Genomic DNA, 19,054 nt, shown 5'->3' on the forward strand with positions numbered 1-19,054 from the left:
ATACAGTAGGATGTTTTGCAGATATAATGGGTATAATGCAGTGGTGTGCCATGACATTTGATGATAGGAAAGCTGTGTTTCTGTAAGAAGCCGACTTCCAGGGGCAATCAGTTAATTGCACGTCAGTGATCGTCTAAGGTCCATTCGTATTCATTTGTACAATATGCCAGAAAAAATCGTAGACTTCTCTAAATGTATTTTTAATACATAATTACATTCTGAATCACTAGCCATGACATAAGGGTTAAAATTAAAAATAAAAAATTATAAAAATTTACTTGGTGAAATAAAATATGTGGTGGATATACATACCTGGTACAAAATATTCTTCAATTGTATGAATATACTTTTAAAAAAATTATAATTAAATGTAGCTTTGTAAAGAAACATACATAAAAATAACAAAATATTCTTTACTTTTTAAATCTTAAAACAATCCACTTAGTCAAATACAAGTGGCTAATGGATGGAATCAGACAGTCCTGATAGGTGTGCAGTGCATGCATGCATGCATGAGGGCTGCCAAATCCCGAGAGCGCCGATACTGGTGTCTCTTTTGTCGCATCACTAGTATACCTCAAAGGATGCAACAGAGTTGTTGTAAATTTTAAACATTTCTCACCATAGCTGTAAAAATCTACATATGTTAAACTTAATACTAAGTAGATTGTCCGTCATTTGTTTTCTAACTAATTCATTTTAGGATCAGGTGTCCATGGAAATTTCCAAAATTTACAACTTTTCAGTCACTCTCATTGAACTGGAAAAATTTCTGTCTTCATTACATCTAATATTATGAAGAAATCAGTCCCCACTGTACTCGGCTAGAGATTGGTTCAGTTAAGTTGTTTAAGTAAAATTCCGGCTCTTTCAGCAGGGTTTTATTTATGTCCCTAATTCTCTAATCTCTTAATTATTTAACTATTTCTTAAATAGAAATAAGTTGAAACCAGTTACTTTGTACTTGAATATTTGTAGTCTTGGGAAAGAAGTGGAAAGATAAATTTTTATGACAATGGATACATAAATCGTAAATTTAAGGAAAATAAATTCTAGAGCTTTTTTTGTACTTCATGCATCTCATTCATTAAATTTAGTTGCAAATGATACTACCAAAGTAACAGTTCATTTTTTTTAGCATTGTACAAGAATTGTACACATTTTTCTCTGTACCCCCTTATATATAGGACATACTAAATCGTAATATCTCTAGTTTAACATTGAAATCTGTAAGTAATACAAGATGGAAGAGCAGAATAAATATATCAAATATTTTAATGGATTTTTTAAACTCCTGTCAACTATACAGAACTATTATAAAAACATACTAGAAAACTCCTATTGGTTGGGTTAGTTATAAATCGACTCGTGATTCGCATAATGGGGCAAATATCTAGCACGTAGGCAGCTAACAGCCCAGAACCGGTCCTTGATAGAATCATTGGAAGCATTTGTGACAATGCACGAAGCGCCCCTTATGCTTTGGCACCAAACAGGACCAAAGGGTTGACATCGCATTGTGATGACAAGTTTGTCAGGACTGACACCACTGTGTCTTTAAGGTAGACACAGAAACCTAAATGACCACAATTTCCGTCTTGTTCATGCGAGCGATAGCATTTGTAGGCGCTTAGATCCGACACAAGAGATGGCATGGATTGAGGAAGTGAACCAAACACAAATTAAACAATAACAATTTCAGTTTATTAAGCTAATTTACACAAAAAAATTAATATTTAAAGTAAAGGTCGATGTTTTGGTTGATCAGTATTCAGATAATCAATGCTCTACTGTATTTATTAGTCATTTTATTAATTTTCTGAAGCATGAATAATTTTGTTAAATGTCTAAAATATTGAATTTATACCTGATATATAACTTGTAAATTTATTTTTCTTATCTAACTCAATTAATTCTTCATGAAGTACTAGAAAAGAAAAAAATATATATCAGTTACTTCAGTAATACAATACTTAAATTGGTTATAATATTAATTGACAAAATCAAAGTAACTATATATTTATAATTATTTATAGAAAATCTTTATAAAGCAATATAAACTTATTATATGTACACAAGCATGCATATATATATATATATATATATATGCTTGCATGCATGTTTCTTAATATAAAAATAATTTTTAATATTTTCTTAATCTCAAATTACAAATTAAACATATACATTATGCATATATTAATTTAATTAAAAGCATAATTTATAAAAAGGACTTCATTTAAAATCTATATGTAAAACTCTTTTTTGTTGTTAAATTTGTTCAAAATTTAATCATTTTTCATCAAAATTTAATTTGTTTGTTAGTTTAATTCTTAACAACAACAAAAATGTATCAAATCTGAAACATACTGAATACTATACAATGATAAAACTATAGTATGTGAAAACTGAAATAAAAAAATTATACTTTATTTCTCTGCAGATTTTAAAAATAACAAATTGTGTTTAATAGAATGTGTAATTCTACATAAATCCTTAATTGTATGAATCTAATAATTTATATGTATAAAAATAAGATACATTCATTACAACACTATAATACAGTGGTTCTCAATCTTTTTGAAGTCAGGGAACACTAAACTTTGACATTTTTTCTGCAGAACACTTAAAATACATCAGCTTTATAGCAGGGGGATGAACCTTTTTCAAATTAAGTGTACTGTGAAAACAGGAATATTGCTGGCAAAAATAACTCCATTAGTAAAGAAAAAACACCCACAGGCATGCATTTGGCCACTTTTGTTTAAAGTTTTACTTCTATAAAAGAATAAAGTACCAATATTGATTAATGCAAACATTTTTATTTAAAAATCACTCAAAATTACAATACTTAAAAAAATCAAATTTAATGTGACACATGAGCTTGGTTATCTTTGTAGATTTCAGTAATATTGGGAAAAATAAATGATAAAGCCATTCACAACTCCTCTTCTAAATTTTCTAGGTTCTCGTGTTTCTTTATTTTACTATTAACCATCGCTGAAAATCCTGCTTCACAAAGATACAATGTGGAAAATAACTATAATGTGTTGAGTGCTTTTTTTGCTATGCCCAGGTATTCATTTTTAACAGAGATCCAAAAATTTTCAGGAGTATTTTCAATGAATTTCATTTTTAATCCACAATCTGAAGGGAGCAACGTCAGTTCTTCTTCAGAGTAAAACTGGAGAAACCAGAAGAAACAAAATGGATTTCTTATCCAATCGAATTGTTCAGTGTTTAACAATGGAAAATATTTTTCAAAATTTTTCCTGTTGTTCTTAAATGTTCGAATATTAAAGAAATGATTGCCTCGTTTATATCCTGCACAGAAGGAAACATTTCTATGTTTCTTTCACTTACATGTCTCTTCCATAGTAAAAGTTTTTTTTTTCATTGCACATAATTTGTCAGTCGATGTAAGAATGTTTTCATTATTTCCTTGCTTACTTATATTGACAGTATTAAAGTAAGCAAAAATATCAGCCAAATATGCCAAATTATTGCACCAATTATCATTTTTCAGATATTCTCCAAACATTTCATGTTTTTCTGTTTTGAAAAACTAGTAATTCATTTCTTAATTGCAACATTTGATTTAAAACCTTTCCATGTGACAACCATTTCACTTCTGTATGAAGAAGTAAATATTCGTAGTCTACGTCCATAGATGAACAAACTTGTTTGAAAATTCGGCTTTTCATTGGTCTCATTTTAATATAATTAACTATGGAAACTACGTGATCCAATATTTTGTTTAGTTTCTTATCATTGTCTTTATGACAAGTACTTCTTGGTGCAAGAAACAATGATGAAATATTACATTTGGATTGATTCTTTGACTGATCCCCATCATAGATGCTGCTCCATCGGTACAAATACTGACACATTGATCCCATGATAATTTTAATGTATTCAAATATGAGGTTATTGCATCAAAAGACCTGGCCAGTTGTATGCCCCAAAAGTTCTTTGCAGCATACAAATTGACTTATTATCTTCTTCCATAAATAAATCGTATAAAGCCTAAGAGCCGTGTCTTGCCACTTATGTCAATTGATTCGTCTATTTATAATGCAAAGGGCATGTTAACAAGTTCACCTGCAACTGTTCTTTCAATGTCGCAGGACATGTCATTAATTCTTCTGCAAATCGTGTCATCAGATACCAGAATCTTCAAAATTTCCTTCTTTGCTTCTTCCCAAAATATTATCATTATTTATCATTATTTCATAGAAGGCAGGTAAAATGAGAGATTTTGCTATTGTGTAGGGCTTTAATTTTAATGCTACTAACTCAGCAATTTTATATGACAGAGTTGAGCTTTATCACTTACTTTCATTTTTTTTCAAATTGTCTTCTTTCTTTACCTTGCAATTCCAAAAGCCTCTTGAAATATTCTTTATTTTAAGTAAAAATAGTAAAAATAAACTATGGTCGTGTTAATTACATTTAATAAGTGTATAAATACAAAACAACATATTCACAAAAGTAAAAAAACCTTGCTTCTGTCTATCCTTCCGCCATCTCTACACCAATCCTTAAAATCCTTAAATCCTTAAAAAACAATTCACAAGTTTATTTTTACTATTTTTACTTAAAATGTGATATTGTGAAAAATGGCTAATAAACACCAGAGGATGCTTTACCTATATTTACATTTTTTTGCCAAAACAGTAGCCTAAAAAGGAAGGTCGTCTCAAAAACTTTTGTAAATTGTTCTTAAGGATTGCTGATGATGTAGAAATGGTGGAAGGATAGACAGAAGCAAGGTTTTTTACCTTTGTAAATATGTCGTTTTGTATTTATACACTTATTAAATTCTTTATTTTTTTGATGAAAGATCTTTATGTTCAGTTGAAAAATAACACTTTAATTTAGCAGGCACCATCGTGCTATTTGTAAGTTTCTTTCCATATACAACACAGAGAGGAGATTTTAAGTATTCTTCGTTATATAAGCACTTGACATTTTGAATTGATTTCACAATTTTTATTTCTTCTGCATCATATTTAATTCTACTAGTGCTAGAAGTGGTACTGTCATCATTGATATCAAGACAAGATTTCTTTACAATGAAATTATCCATTACGTTTAATAAAAAATATTTATGAAAAATATAAAATTAATTGATAATATGATGCAAAACTTACATAAATTTATTTGATTAAAAACATCAAATCATTACAGTTACTGGAAATCAGCAAAATAAACCACATTGACTGCTCAAATGTGAACTTCCCAGACAGACCAATACGCGAATGTACAAACACAGTCTCTTTACTGGTCGTACATTTTCTATACCACTCGATCTAGTATATGATGTCATTGGAGTTTGCTGACTACAATCCCATACAAAAATTATTTTACATTATATTGATTTTTCTTTCGCAACAATTTATGGTATAATTCATTTTTTTGCAGAACACTTGAAATGGCTTCACGGAGCACCTGTGTTCCGCACACCATGGATTGAGAACCATTGCCATATATTATAATTAAGCTTAATACTAACCTTTTCCAATATTATTTTTAAATGATTCAACAATCCCTTGTGTTCTTTTAAATTCTTCTTCACTTGTAATAGGTTTAACAGCATTTAAGTATCTTTCACATGTTTTTTCTAATTCTGGAATTGGTAAACGTGGAAGACTAGCTTGAAAATGCATTGTAGGAACAATGCTTTGTTGTAAAAATTGATAGTTCTGCTCATTATGTGATGAACTAAAAATAAATAAAAACATGTTAATAAAATAAAGTTATACACAGTGGAACCTTGCTTAATGAGCACCTTGCATAATGAGCAAAACAAATTGTAAAAAAAATGCCTCGCTTAACAAGCGATGTTTCACATAACAGATGACAAGGAGAGGGGAAATCCTGGATTGTGCATATGCTCCATCAGTCTGTGTTTAGCACTTGTACCACTAACATCTTAGTGTCACTCGTGATCACACATTTTTGCAAACTTGTGTTCACACATTATGTATAAACATCAACAATCATAGACCGTTATATAATAAACACACCAAACGATATGCCAAATTCTTGGGCTATGTAAAGGCTATAATTAAATATTAGAAACTGATTAATTTGACTAGAGGTAGGCAGTTATGCTGCTATCTCGTATTAAATTTAATAATTATAAATAATTAATTTTTAATTTAGGCATTTTTAAAATTTAATTTGGAATTGGTCATTAAATTTAATACGAGAAGGCAGCATAACTGCCTACCTCTAGTCAAATTAGTTAATTTCTAATATTTAATTATAGCCTTTACATAGCCCAAGAATTTGGCATATTGTTTGGCATGTTTATCAGACATATTATCTGTGATTTTTGTTTTCTGCAAATCGAATTCGCATTTCAGGTTGGTTCATTCTGTGCTAGAAGAAAAGATGATGATGATGATGATTCATGCTTCTTAACAATGTATATTGTGTAATTTTCTTTGAATAAACGTTATACATAAAATATTTGAGTATTTTTTTGGGCATGGAACGCATTATCATATTTTACATTAATTTATATGGGAAAAACTGTTTCACTTAACAAGTGTTTCGCATTACGAGTAATATTCTGAAATAAATTATGCTCTTTAAGTGAGGTTCCACTGTACTTTAGTTAAGTTCATATTTAAAATTTATTTAAATAAAAAAAACAAGAAGTTTTTACCACTTCTAGGTTAAAAAATATAATAAAAATTTCTTAATTGATGAATTTAAGTTTGTGATGTGCAATTATTATTATTTCAGTACTTTATTCTTGTAATAACAAAGATAAAATACTGAAATAATTTGCAAACAACAGAGAAAAAAAGTATAGCATAAGAGAAACTTAAGTTAGAGATATAATTCTATTGCAAAAAATTTCAGATCAATTTTCCATATTATATTAATTTTTTCCTATAATTTTCTTCATATATCAGTTATACTTCAAAGATTTGTTTTATTTTTTGAAACTGATGTTAAAGTTTATAAACTGATAAAAATAGTTATGAGTAACCAGAATCCATGAATTAATTAATTATCTTACCTGAAAACAAAACTAAATATAAGCTCCAATAGACTGACAACTTAAAGAATTCAAAAGCAAAATACTAAAAATGTCAATTGTTCATGTTGTAAGGCTCCCCAGATACCAGACAATTTGACATTGTAACAGTATATCTAGTTACAGACAATATAACAATAAGGATTAATCATCAAGATTCAACTGATAAAAAAAAAAAAAAAAAAAAAAAGAAACTTATAGCAGAAATGAAATAGGAAAAATATGGCACTTCCTTTTGAAAAGTCAAGTCTGACAGGTACTCTCTTAGGGCATGTGCATCTATATATATAAAAATGAATATATGTCTTTGTGTCTGTCCTTCATGCATTACCACATCATTTATCCAATTGCCATGAAACTTTGGGAAGTTGTTTAATATACTCCCGCAAAGGTTTCTGGCATAGTACATTTATCCTACAATAGATGGCGCAAGTGTATACGAGCATTTCACTGTGTGTTTGATCGATTTTAAATTGTGAAGACAATTTCCCCCCTCCAAAAAATATCTCTATATATGCATTTGTGAACTGTTATTTACGATATTTGTATACATTTTTGTTTAATCACTTTATTTCAACTTTTTTTCTGCTAATTATGTATTTGTTCGAACTTTGTTAAAACCTTAACTGTATCCCGAACAACAACTGAAGTTGTAGGAGGAAATTTGCCTATTTTACTGATCTAGGGATTCCCCTTTTCCAAATTTTAATATCGACTCAAAATAATTTAAAAAGACAAATTACAATAAAACGGTTTATTATCCAACTATCAGAAATTTCACAACATGCCAAGGAAGAGAGGAAGGAGCAATTAAATAATTAAAATTATAAAGGATTAAAAAAATATATAAAAATGGGGAATATCACACTTCTGACAATCACTGCAAGTGCGTGGGCTAAATTTGGAGAATCTGTGCTTTTCACATGGACAACTATATGTGGCCAGCTCACACGTCGGAAAACCTTCTGATTTATTCGTGTACGTGACAGAAAAACAAAAAAATATCGTGTATCCACAAGCACTCCAATAAATAAATAAAATTGAAACGACAATGTTTTCCCGATGAAAATGAATAATAATATTAAAAAGTTTCAATAAAAATGATAAAATGTAAATTGAATTTTATCATAACGAGTTTGCTTGAATTTTCTTTCTTCTGAGATCGCAGCAATGTGCGATGGGTAAGCTAGTATGTTATGAAATTGACAAGACATAATACAGAAATAATCTAAATAAGATTTTGCTTGAAATGACTTAGATTCACCAAAAATCTAATTTCATCCTTTTCTTTCAAATAATTTTATGTTAAGAGATAGATGTCTTAAAACCCAATAAAATCTTTCTAATGTGGTAATTATAAGTTAATTAAAATGATATTCACACTCAACACCAAATTTGTACAAGTAATAAAAAACACAAAGTATTTTGGCATTAATTTAACTCAAACAAAAATATGCAAACAAGTACTTTCAACATTGCATAAATGTCATCTTCAGGCAGAACAAAATATATTTAGAATATTAACAAAATTTAAATGGATATGCCAACATATTCTAAACAGGAGTTTTTGGATGAAATTTGAACTTAATGATTTTCAAATAAATTTATAAAATTTTTAGATCAAATGCAAATGGGAACAATATGACATAAACAAGTAAATTATGTTTAAATACATAAAAAGCAACATAAAACACTATGCTCAGATGGTTGCTAATAGTAACCATATAAAAATTACAGCCAATTGCTTTTAACTGCAGAATACACAAAGTTGTTAAATATATAAATTATGATTTTAACATTTTAAAAAGTGGCACTCTTAATTCAGAGTAAAGTGTAGGCTCATTACATGATTCAAGCATTGTTATATATAAAGACTTCTAAATATAATAAACATCCCAAAGCCTGATGCATTGATACTAAACCAAATGATCAGCATAATTAATCTGGTTATTATTTTACTATTATTAACAATTACATAATTTGGTATTAGAGGTAGATGTTAGGCATCATCTCTTATTTAAATTAATAATTATAATAATTTAATAATTTATTAAATAATTTGGAACAGTCTGGAAGAACAGGCTCCCACTTCCAGAATCCCGCTCCAGCAGTGGCGTGCCATGACATTTGATTATAGGGAAGCTGTGTTTCTGTAAGAAGCCTACTTCCAGGGGCAATAAGTTAATTCTTTAAATGTATTTTTAATAGATTATTTATCTGACGTAATTAATAAATAGTTATTAATAAATTTCAATATAATTACCTCCGTTATTAGATTCAACAGATTCCCTATGCCCTCTAAATGCCGATTCTTGCTTTGATATAATATATAACATCTATTAATTTAAATATATCTATTAGCCGTAACTATCTTGTTATAATTTTCAATATTTATTTTTATATTATTTACTAATGTTAAATTCTATTCCACTTTGATTTCCAAATTGCTTCAAATATGAAAGAATCGACAATTTTCTGTCTCTTTTGCCAGCTAAATTGTCAAAGACATTCTTATTCTTAAGTTTTTTATATTTAAATATGTAGGTAGATTCTTTTCAATTCATATCATCCTAGAACTTAATTACCAAATTTTGTAAACAACTTAACATAGCTGGGAAAATTTGATTAGTCTAAAAAATTAGGGTAATCAAGTTTCCTCCAACTAAACTTAAGCTGTTTATAAAATTTGATAAACAAGTTATAAAGCTAAATGTTGTAGATTTTCATTAGATCTCATTTAAAAATTCTTTTCATATTCTTTTCATAAACTATTTATAAACCTATAATTTAAACAACCTAGATTTTTATCAAAGAACTGATTGTTATAAATTGAATTTGTATTTCAATTTATATCTACATCTAGTATATATGTTTTTTATACTAATGTATTTATTAATTAAAATTAATAATTATACATAGTTATAATTCATTAACTACCATTATTTTTTAATATTGTTGACTTAATTATCATAATATACCAAATAATTTTTTCAAAATAATAAAACCATGACTTACAATTTCTTGTAATTGGTAAACATACATGGTGTATAGCTCTGCAAAACAAGAAAAAGAATAAGTACAGCTAGATATATAGTTCATATAAAAATAGATATCTAAGTAATCTTTGTAAAAATTCTTAATATTACAATGTTACAATGAATTACAGTACTAAGTATTTGTCTATTTTGTTACTGTCTGATTTCAACAGAAATGTTTACACTAACAGAATATCAAAAAAACAAAAAATAATAATAAAATTGAACAAAAATTTGGATGCTCCAATATTTTTGATATCTAATATTCATCTTCAAGAGCACCCATGTTCTGTTGTAAAAACAGAAGTTAAAAATCTCTAAGATAACAATGGCATTATTCTTACATTAATATTAAGCAATGTAATATTGCTTAATATTACTATTAAAATATTTATATACAAGCTGCTATGCAATGCAAAAGATAAATTAGATCAAAGCAGAGCCCCATGAGTATGCTCTATTCCTCTTAGGGATGAAAGATTCCAAAGGGACCTAGTTTATATCAGCTCAACTATACGTTTAATTTGCAAAAGGATATGTGAACATCTAATTAGAACTTGCGAACAACAGGCGTACCACTGCCTTGTCCACATACGCCACCAACCCAGAAGTACATGCGGACCTCCAGAACACCAGATTAATTAGGCAGGCCTTTCAAACAGACCATATTCGTCACCTGGAAGCCTTGGAAATTTATAAAGCTAACTTGAAAGGCAACTGTATTAACTTTAAAGACTGCGAGACAGTGGCACATGCGTGGAAATCCTGTTCGAGAAATTTGAATGAAGTCAATCAGCCACGTGAATTTGATATATACAAAGTTTAAAGTTGAATAACATATTTTGACACATTTAAAATGTTTTCTATATATATAAAAATGAATGTATGTCTGTGTGTCTGTCCTACGTCCTTCATGCATTACCACACCGTTTATCCGATTGCCGTGAAACTTTGGGAAGTTGTTTAATATACTCCAGGGAAGGTTTGTGGCATAGTACGATTGCCATAAAGCTTTGGAAAGTTTTTTTAATTTTTTAATACACTCCCGCGAAGTACATTTATCCTACGATAGATGGCGCGCATTTACACGAGCATTCGCGCACAGTGTGTTCGATCAATTTCAAATTGCGAAGACCATTTCCCCCTTCTAAAAATATCTCTATATATGCATTTGTGAACTGTTATTTACGATATTTATAATAATTTTTGTTTAATCACTTTATTTCAACTTTTTTTTGCTAATTATGTATTCGCTCGAACTTCGTTAAAACCTTAACTGTACCCCGAACAACAACCGAAGTTGTAGGAAGAAATTCGCGTATTTTACCGATCTAGGTATCCCCCCTTTTCCAAATTTTAATATCGACTCAAAATAATTTAAAAAGACAAATTACAATAAAACGGTTTATTATCCAACTATCAGAAATTTCACAACATGCCAAGGAAGAGAGGAAGGAGCAATTAAATAATTAAAATTATAAAGGATTAAAAAATATATATATAAAAATGGGGAATATCGCACTTCTGACAATCGCTGCGAGTGTATGGGCTAAATTTGGAGAATCCGTGCTTCTCGCATGGACAACTGTATGTGGCCGGCTCACGCGTCGGAAAACCTTCCGATTTATTCGTGTACGCACCAGACGGAAAAACAAAAAATATCGTGTATCCACAAACACTCCAATAAATAAATAGAATTGAAACGACACTTTGAAATGTTTTCCCGATGAAAATGAATAATAATAATAAGTTTCAATAAAAATGATAAAATGTAAATTGAATTTTATCATAACGAGTTTGCTTGAATTTCCTTTCTTCTGAGATCGCAGCAATGCGCGACGGGTAAGCTAGTAAAGAAATAAAGTTTGAAAAATTATCATGCTTTATTACTTTGTCAGCACTTAAAAATTTGTATAATTCTTACTTTTAAAACGTGCTAAAACAAGCAAAAATTTTTAGCAAAGTTATATTTTCAACTAAATGTATGAGGTGTGGCTAGAAAATGACAAGACTGAAGCTGAAACTTTAAATCTTGAGTATTATACTCACTTTAGTTGTGTTCCCCTTCAATATATGATGCTTCTGCTTCCACACAGCACAGCATTTGCAACTTCCACTAATCATAACAATGCTGCAGGTTATCATTTGTAAGGCTATGCAGAAGCTCTGATGTTTTTCCTTGACAGCAGAAACCAAATCAAAATGGTGTCCCTTCAGAGCAGACTTGACTTTAGGGAAAAAGTAAAAGTCACATGGATGGTCAAGCAAGTATGGTGAGTGTTCAAGTAGTGTGACTCCCTTCTTGGCCAAAAACTGCTTCACTAACAGAGCAGAATGGGCTGGATGATAAAGGATAAAACCATTTTGCCACAAGTGTTGTCACTTTCTTCTGATCCATTCCCACAAAGATTCCAGAACTTCTTTGTAATAGTATTGGTTCACAATTTGTTATGCTTTTCGTACGTTTTCCTCAGTTTTTGATATGCTAGGCTGTCCACAACATTCATCGTCTTTCACATCCTCTTGGCCCTCAAAATCTTCTGTGCCATTTGAACTCATGCAAGACAAAAACATGCATCTCTGTATGCTTCACATAGCAGGTGCAAAGATTCAGTGGCAGTTTTTTCAATTTCACCAAAAATTTCAGGTTGATACGCTGCTCCTCTTTCAAGCTGGCCATTTTTCCAACACTTGCTAACAACACAGTCACTCGCAGCAATCTAATAGCAGTAACAAGTTGAGAGTCGCGGTGCTTGTTCTAATTTGTTCAAGGTTGTTACCCACTCACTTAGGCCCATGTGCAGACATTGAGTACAGGCAATCACAGTCTCATTATTTTCTGGCCACATCATGTATATTTCAACAGTTTATGCATGTGCATCTTTCATCAAATATATATTTCTAAATATTTGTAAATAAATAAAACACAATAAGTTTTATACAAATTTCAAGCTATTTTTTATTTCTTATTTTTTAATTTTTTTAGACAGTTTAAGATTATATTTTTCATATCAAAATTTGGTCCAATAGTTCTAGAATTTTCACCTAAAATTCTGAAATAATAATTTTACATAATTGTTTTTGTATATTTTTCTATATTAATGATTTAATTTGATTTTCAAATTTTATGTCTAGGTTCATGTAGTTTTTAAACTTCTGATCATCAATTGAAGGTTCAGTAAGCTCACTTCCAACATTTTTTTTCTTTCATTTTTTAAGCAATTTTCCTCTGGCATCTAACAAGAATTTAAAATTCTACATATTTACTTTATATTGATTTATTCCTTTCACTTATGAATTATAAATATTTGACTTGAAACTAAAGAGTAACAACAATAATATGAAGTCTAATAATTCATAAAAGGTCATTTTGTATCAAACTCTTTGCTAATTTTAAATTTAAAAAAAATATATATATATCAGTGCAATTTGCTTCTATTTGTGCGGTTCAAGAAATAAAATTTATTAATAATTAAAAAATCAATATAAAAATTAAAGTATAAAAAATACCATAAGGAATTATATCATACTTATTTGAAATATACGGAAGGAGAATAAGAAACTTTAGAACAGATAATTTGAAAAATTATGAAAAATAGCATCACATCTGAAACAATTCTATCTGCAAAATTTTTAACTTTTCATTTAAAAGTAACACTGGGTTAAAAAAAAATTGAAGACTCGCTAGATTTTATATAACAAAATTTAGTTTTGTTATGAATTAAAAATTCATATTAAATAGTGATATATTAAATTACAATTCAAAATTATCAAGTCATGCCATTTTCCTTTCAGTTAAATGACAAGACACTATGCATATGATCACATTTTAGTTGACACTTTTTATAATTTTTTTCCATTTGTCCTTCCTTTTATATACTGATTACTAACAGGAATAAGTAGAAAAAATTGTAGAATTTACTATAAACAACAAACAAATCATAGTGAATGCACAATATTTCTATACCATCAATTAGAAAAAATATTTCATAATTTATTAGAAGCTTAACAGAAATTCAATCAATCCTAGTTTAAGGTATTTATTAACATGATTAACTAGGTTACATTAATATAAATCATACAACACAAAGATAAAGTTAAAACTTTCACTCATACATTGTTCAATATACACTATTTTATGTAATACTAACAATTATAATTTTGTCAAAAAAATTTTATATATATGTGATAAGATTTTGCACTACCAGAGAATATCAGTGCATTGGAAAGATTACATATCATTTTTATACAGGTAGAAAAACCAAAAGAAATCACAAATCAGAGCAATCCTTCATATAATATGATTACCTTCCAAAACTTACCTCTTGCAATACTAAATGATTGTAAAATCAGAAATTCAAAGAAAAAAAATTTAAAGACTATCAGAAGACATTTAAAATTTTATCTTTTCCTCTTTACAAGCTAGAATACTATATATGATTGGAAGGTCAACATGGTTAAAGGTATCAGCTTACCACTGTGAAGACACAATTGAATTAGAGATTGAAAAATCCCAAAAATTTTTCAAGAGGATAGTATGTCCCAAATGTATTAGACCCATCCTTCACATTCAGCTTTTCCATTGTAGGCCTGCCAAACCCATGATCAGCTTGATTAAAAGGCCTTAAATCAGTGGCACACCCAGAGGGTCCACATGTGGTATAGCGTGATATTATGCAAATTAGAAGATAACTCATTCTCGATATAATATAGGCAATTGACCTTTGACCCAATATGATTTTGGGTGTTTCGATAGAATTTAGACAGTTAGGGACACATGTGCATCATAAAGGAGTTTGTCCCCTGTAAAATTATGCAAATTAGGTGTTGGAAAACATGGCTTTTCCTCCCTAGTATTCTACGATCAACCTTTGACCTTTGAGGTAACTTAGGCAGATTTTAGTAGAGTTTGGACACCCACAGACATGCGCAGATTCTAAGGGTGTTGGTTCCTGGAAATTTTATGCAAATTAGTTGCCAGGAACACGGCTCATTTCTAGTCATTTAGGGTCCTCACATTCTCAGATGCACACTTGGTTCTTAACAGGGGGATTTGTCATCCACACGCAAATTTCTTTCGAGGGGCCAAGGCACCCTCCAAAGAAAAACGGAAAGAAGCACTAAAAATTTTTGCAAAATTCTTTTTCTAATTAATATATTTTTTATTTATTTATTTATATTGAGTCGCATCATCTACTTTTATACTACTTATGCATAAATGATCACGTAAGGTAGGAATTTAATCAAATTCACATCAAAAAGTTTTTTTTATCCGTTTAACTCCGTTCCCCCAAGATTAAATCCAGAGTGTGCCACTGCTCTTAATACCCAAGAATGTAGAGTAAACACAGACCTAAATACTTACACAATATAAAGTGTATTACCAAAATATAGTACATATACACTAACAAAGCTAGATTATTTATAACACACAGAATAATAAAATTTCTCTAAACATTCTCAAAATTACTATTGGGTTGGTCTGTCTAACTTAGGGATCCCCAAAGTGGTCAATAAGAGTTCTCCAGGGGTTGATTACACGAGGGTCGAAAGGGAGTTGATTAATACCAAAGAAGATCAATTAAATTGTCTAGGAAAAAAATAGAATATTCCAATAAAAATTCAAAACACAAATATGATAAACAACATTACTGACTACCCTAGTTATAACTTGAGTTTTGCCTTAGCCTACGCGCTTTAAGCATATGTTACTGTTTTAGCGCATCTGGCAACTGTACTAGTGTTGCAAACATGTTATGAACGCTGGTAGTTCATTATACACAGACATACGTTGCACTGTTACACTCTAGTAGGGTTGTCACTCTAAGTATTTTATATCTAAATGTAGATATTTTGTCCTTTACAGAGAAAATATCGTAATATATCAAAAATCATTAATATAGTGCAGAAGCATTTGCAAGAAAAAATGGCCTTTCAAGTAAAAATGGAGCTATTTAAATCTTCACTGGCACGATCCGATTTTAAATATTTTTCAAACTTGCGAGTACTAAAAGAAAATGAAAAGATTTCCAACCGTGATTTGGAGATTATATATTAAACATCTTGTTAAATTAAGAGATGACTTTAAAGCACGTTTCGAAGACTTGGAGAATATGCATGTTCCCGAATGGTTTGCTAATCCATTTGATGTAAAAATAGATAATGAAGGTAGTGAAACTGGCTTAGAAGAGGAATTGAGTGAAATAGGTGTAGATCTCGAAGCTAAAGCGTTGTTTAAAAATAAAAACACCAGTGAATTTTGGAGCAATAACAATATTGCCACTAAATATCCCAAGCTCAGAGCAGAAGCCGAACCTTTCTTACTTGCATTCCCAACTTCATACGTGGTTGAAGTTGGTTTTAGCCAAGCTAACACAATTTTGACAAGACAGAGGAACAGATTGAACTTGGAAAACCGTGGCGATTTGCGACTAAAACTTACCAATTTTCAACCGAATATCAATAATCTTGCTGCTTCTCTTCAGAGACATCCATCCCACTAATATCAACTATTTTAATAAAAAGGTATGTCTACATATTTTTAAGGCAATCAGTACTAGTCACAAAAAATGACAGTAAGAGGTTTTTTCATCCAATATAACTAATGTTATGTTTTCAAAAATAAGTGTGTATTTTACATATTATGACATGTACGGTTTAAGAACTATAGGCAAATTTCCATCTATCCATAATTTTGCTATTATTTTTTAAGATTATAAATCAGTGAAAAATATCTTTTTCTGTTAATGTTATTGGGTAGATTTTATAAAATATGGGAACTATAAATTCTTTTGTAGGGTTGTTATGCAGGTCTCCTTATCGCTTAACATTAGAAATGCAAAAATGATTTAAAGTTTTTGTCAAATACTTAATCTGGGGGTCGATAAGAAGGCAAATATTCTATAAAGGGGTCGACGAGATAAAAAGTTTGGGGACCCCTAGTCTAACTAGAAGGGACAAACCCAATAGCATTGGCATAGAATCATCATCACCCTTTTGATTCCTTTGGTTTTTGCTCATATTAGGATGATTTAAAAATGTTTACTGTATATAATGGCCTATGGCAGAGATAAAATCTATACCACAAAATAAAATTAATACACATAATTAGTACTACAAAATAATTAGCAAATATAAGCGTACTTCTATAAGATTTTTCACATTCCATCTATTATAATTGAGTAGTCGATTCATTTCTGTAAAAAAAATTAAAGTATTAAAGGGTCAGTACAAAGCATCACACAATACTACATGATAAGCACAGTGTGATTCGATGTTATTTATCTGCCATCTAGAGGCGTGGTCCTGATTTTTAATTCTTATCCTCTGCCTCTACATGGTATTAAATTTAATTTTTAATAATTTTTAGGAAATATTTCCTACGAAATACATTATCATAAAATATTTTACGAAATATTTTATTGAATCGTCGAAATTGCAAATATTTTCTCTTGTTATTACTTATTTATGTTGAATGAATTACACTATATTTGTTTTAAAAGTTACTCGATTAACTTGTTATTTATAATTAAATTGACAGAATTATAAACGATAATAAATATAAAATAATATAAGCACTTAAAATATTGAACTTTTAAAAAGTTTTGAAATGCAAGTGTTGCGCGTAACTTCGGCTAAATGGAGGATTTTATGCTAATGGGAAGACTTATCGGAAGGTTTATGCTCTCGGGTGGACTGTAATAAGGATCAAACTTTGTCAAGGGGGTTATAACGGATATTGATGCCGTATCTAAAACAAATCGCTCATGAAAAATTCTTCGGGTTTGTCGACCGCTGGGATTCGATTCCAGGTCCCCAATAGGTTGCCAACTTTCGGAGTAACAAATTCCAAACACCGTATGAAAATACACCAAATGAAAATAAAAGTATGACAAAACTTGGGAATATTATTTATTTCTCTTGATGATGATGATGAGACAGCTAGATGGCTGATCTGGTTACTGTTCAGCTTACCGCTTTGGGGACCAGGATCAAATCCGGGAAGAAACAACTCCAGGGATGCACTTTTAGTTTCAGACGGATCGATCTTACAGATCGGATCAATCTTTGTCGCGTGAAATAGGTCGCTTCTATCGTGTGTTAGTTGGCGAAAAGTATACAAGTAGAATCGAATCGCATTTACTCCGGGAATAAAACTGCTTACATAATGGCAAGATGGGAGAATGCAGCCATTCATACTTAACGTACAATTTCGCAAAACTGTCTCTTACTACTCTTTTTTTTAATCTCAGTTTATCGGATATTTTAACAATGTTTTTACTACCATTTATTTTAAGTTTTAAATACTTTTCATTGTCGACAGTTAAACATATTTCTTTGCTGCCAACTTTCAGCTTAACTTTAACCACGGAGGTCGCCATCTTTAGTCTGTTTTATCCGATTCAAACGATCCTACCATCCGCTCGGATTAGTTTGATCGCGATTCAGTTGATCCTAGATAGCGTTTGTATAAGCGGAAAGAGATTGATCAGATTGCTATAGTTCGTTTGTATACAGGATTTGGATCAGTTGTCCAAATGTATATGCACACAAGGAATTTTTCATTGGCGGTCCTTTCCGGATGTATGGGATACCTGTCCCCAACCATTCTGTTATATACATTCTGTCCTAGCGCTCAGTGGGTTCGAAATAAGTCTATTAGTACTCATAGACAGAATGAAAGAGGGGAAAAAAACGCGAAGTAGCGAGAATGAAAATATTTCGGATTACAAGGGCTGATCTATGATGGCGTCACCCGTTTGTGAGTTCGGCTCTTTGAAAATGTCTCATTCTCAAGAGTCAATTAAATGATCTAAATGTGATAATTTTTTTTAATTTGGTTGCGGGAGATTGACTTGAGTAAAATTTAATAAACCGAATAAAGAAAGCAATAAGAAAAATGGGAAATGTGTTAATTGTAAGACAAGTGAAGTTTGCGTGCTAGTTCCTTAAGCATATTAAACTGCCC

General features: G+C 30.1%; 1 protein-coding gene across 1 annotated transcript in view; it reads right to left on the reverse strand.

Annotated features, from left to right (window-relative positions):
* LOC111628234 (carnitine O-palmitoyltransferase 2, mitochondrial-like) overlaps positions 1 to 17,395 on the reverse strand; it is a 58,655-nt gene extending 41,260 nt beyond the window's left edge. Inside the window, exons 1-4 of the mRNA XM_023371977.1 lie at positions 17,230 to 17,395; positions 10,067 to 10,104; positions 5,513 to 5,721; positions 1,868 to 1,927 (exon numbers count right to left, since the gene is read on the reverse strand). Coding sequence (XP_023227745.1) covers positions 1,868 to 1,927; positions 5,513 to 5,721; positions 10,067 to 10,104; positions 17,230 to 17,280 — 358 coding nt within the window. The 5' untranslated portion in view covers positions 17,281 to 17,395. The remainder of the gene's footprint in view (positions 1 to 1,867; positions 1,928 to 5,512; positions 5,722 to 10,066; positions 10,105 to 17,229) is intronic.
* Positions 17,396 to 19,054: the final 1,659 nt, after the last annotated feature.

Source organism: Centruroides sculpturatus, unplaced genomic scaffold, assembly GCF_000671375.1.
Source record: "Centruroides sculpturatus isolate CEXI.00-Female unplaced genomic scaffold, Cexi_2.0 scaffold532, whole genome shotgun sequence".
NCBI classification, from domain to species: domain Eukaryota; kingdom Metazoa; phylum Arthropoda; class Arachnida; order Scorpiones; family Buthidae; genus Centruroides; species Centruroides sculpturatus.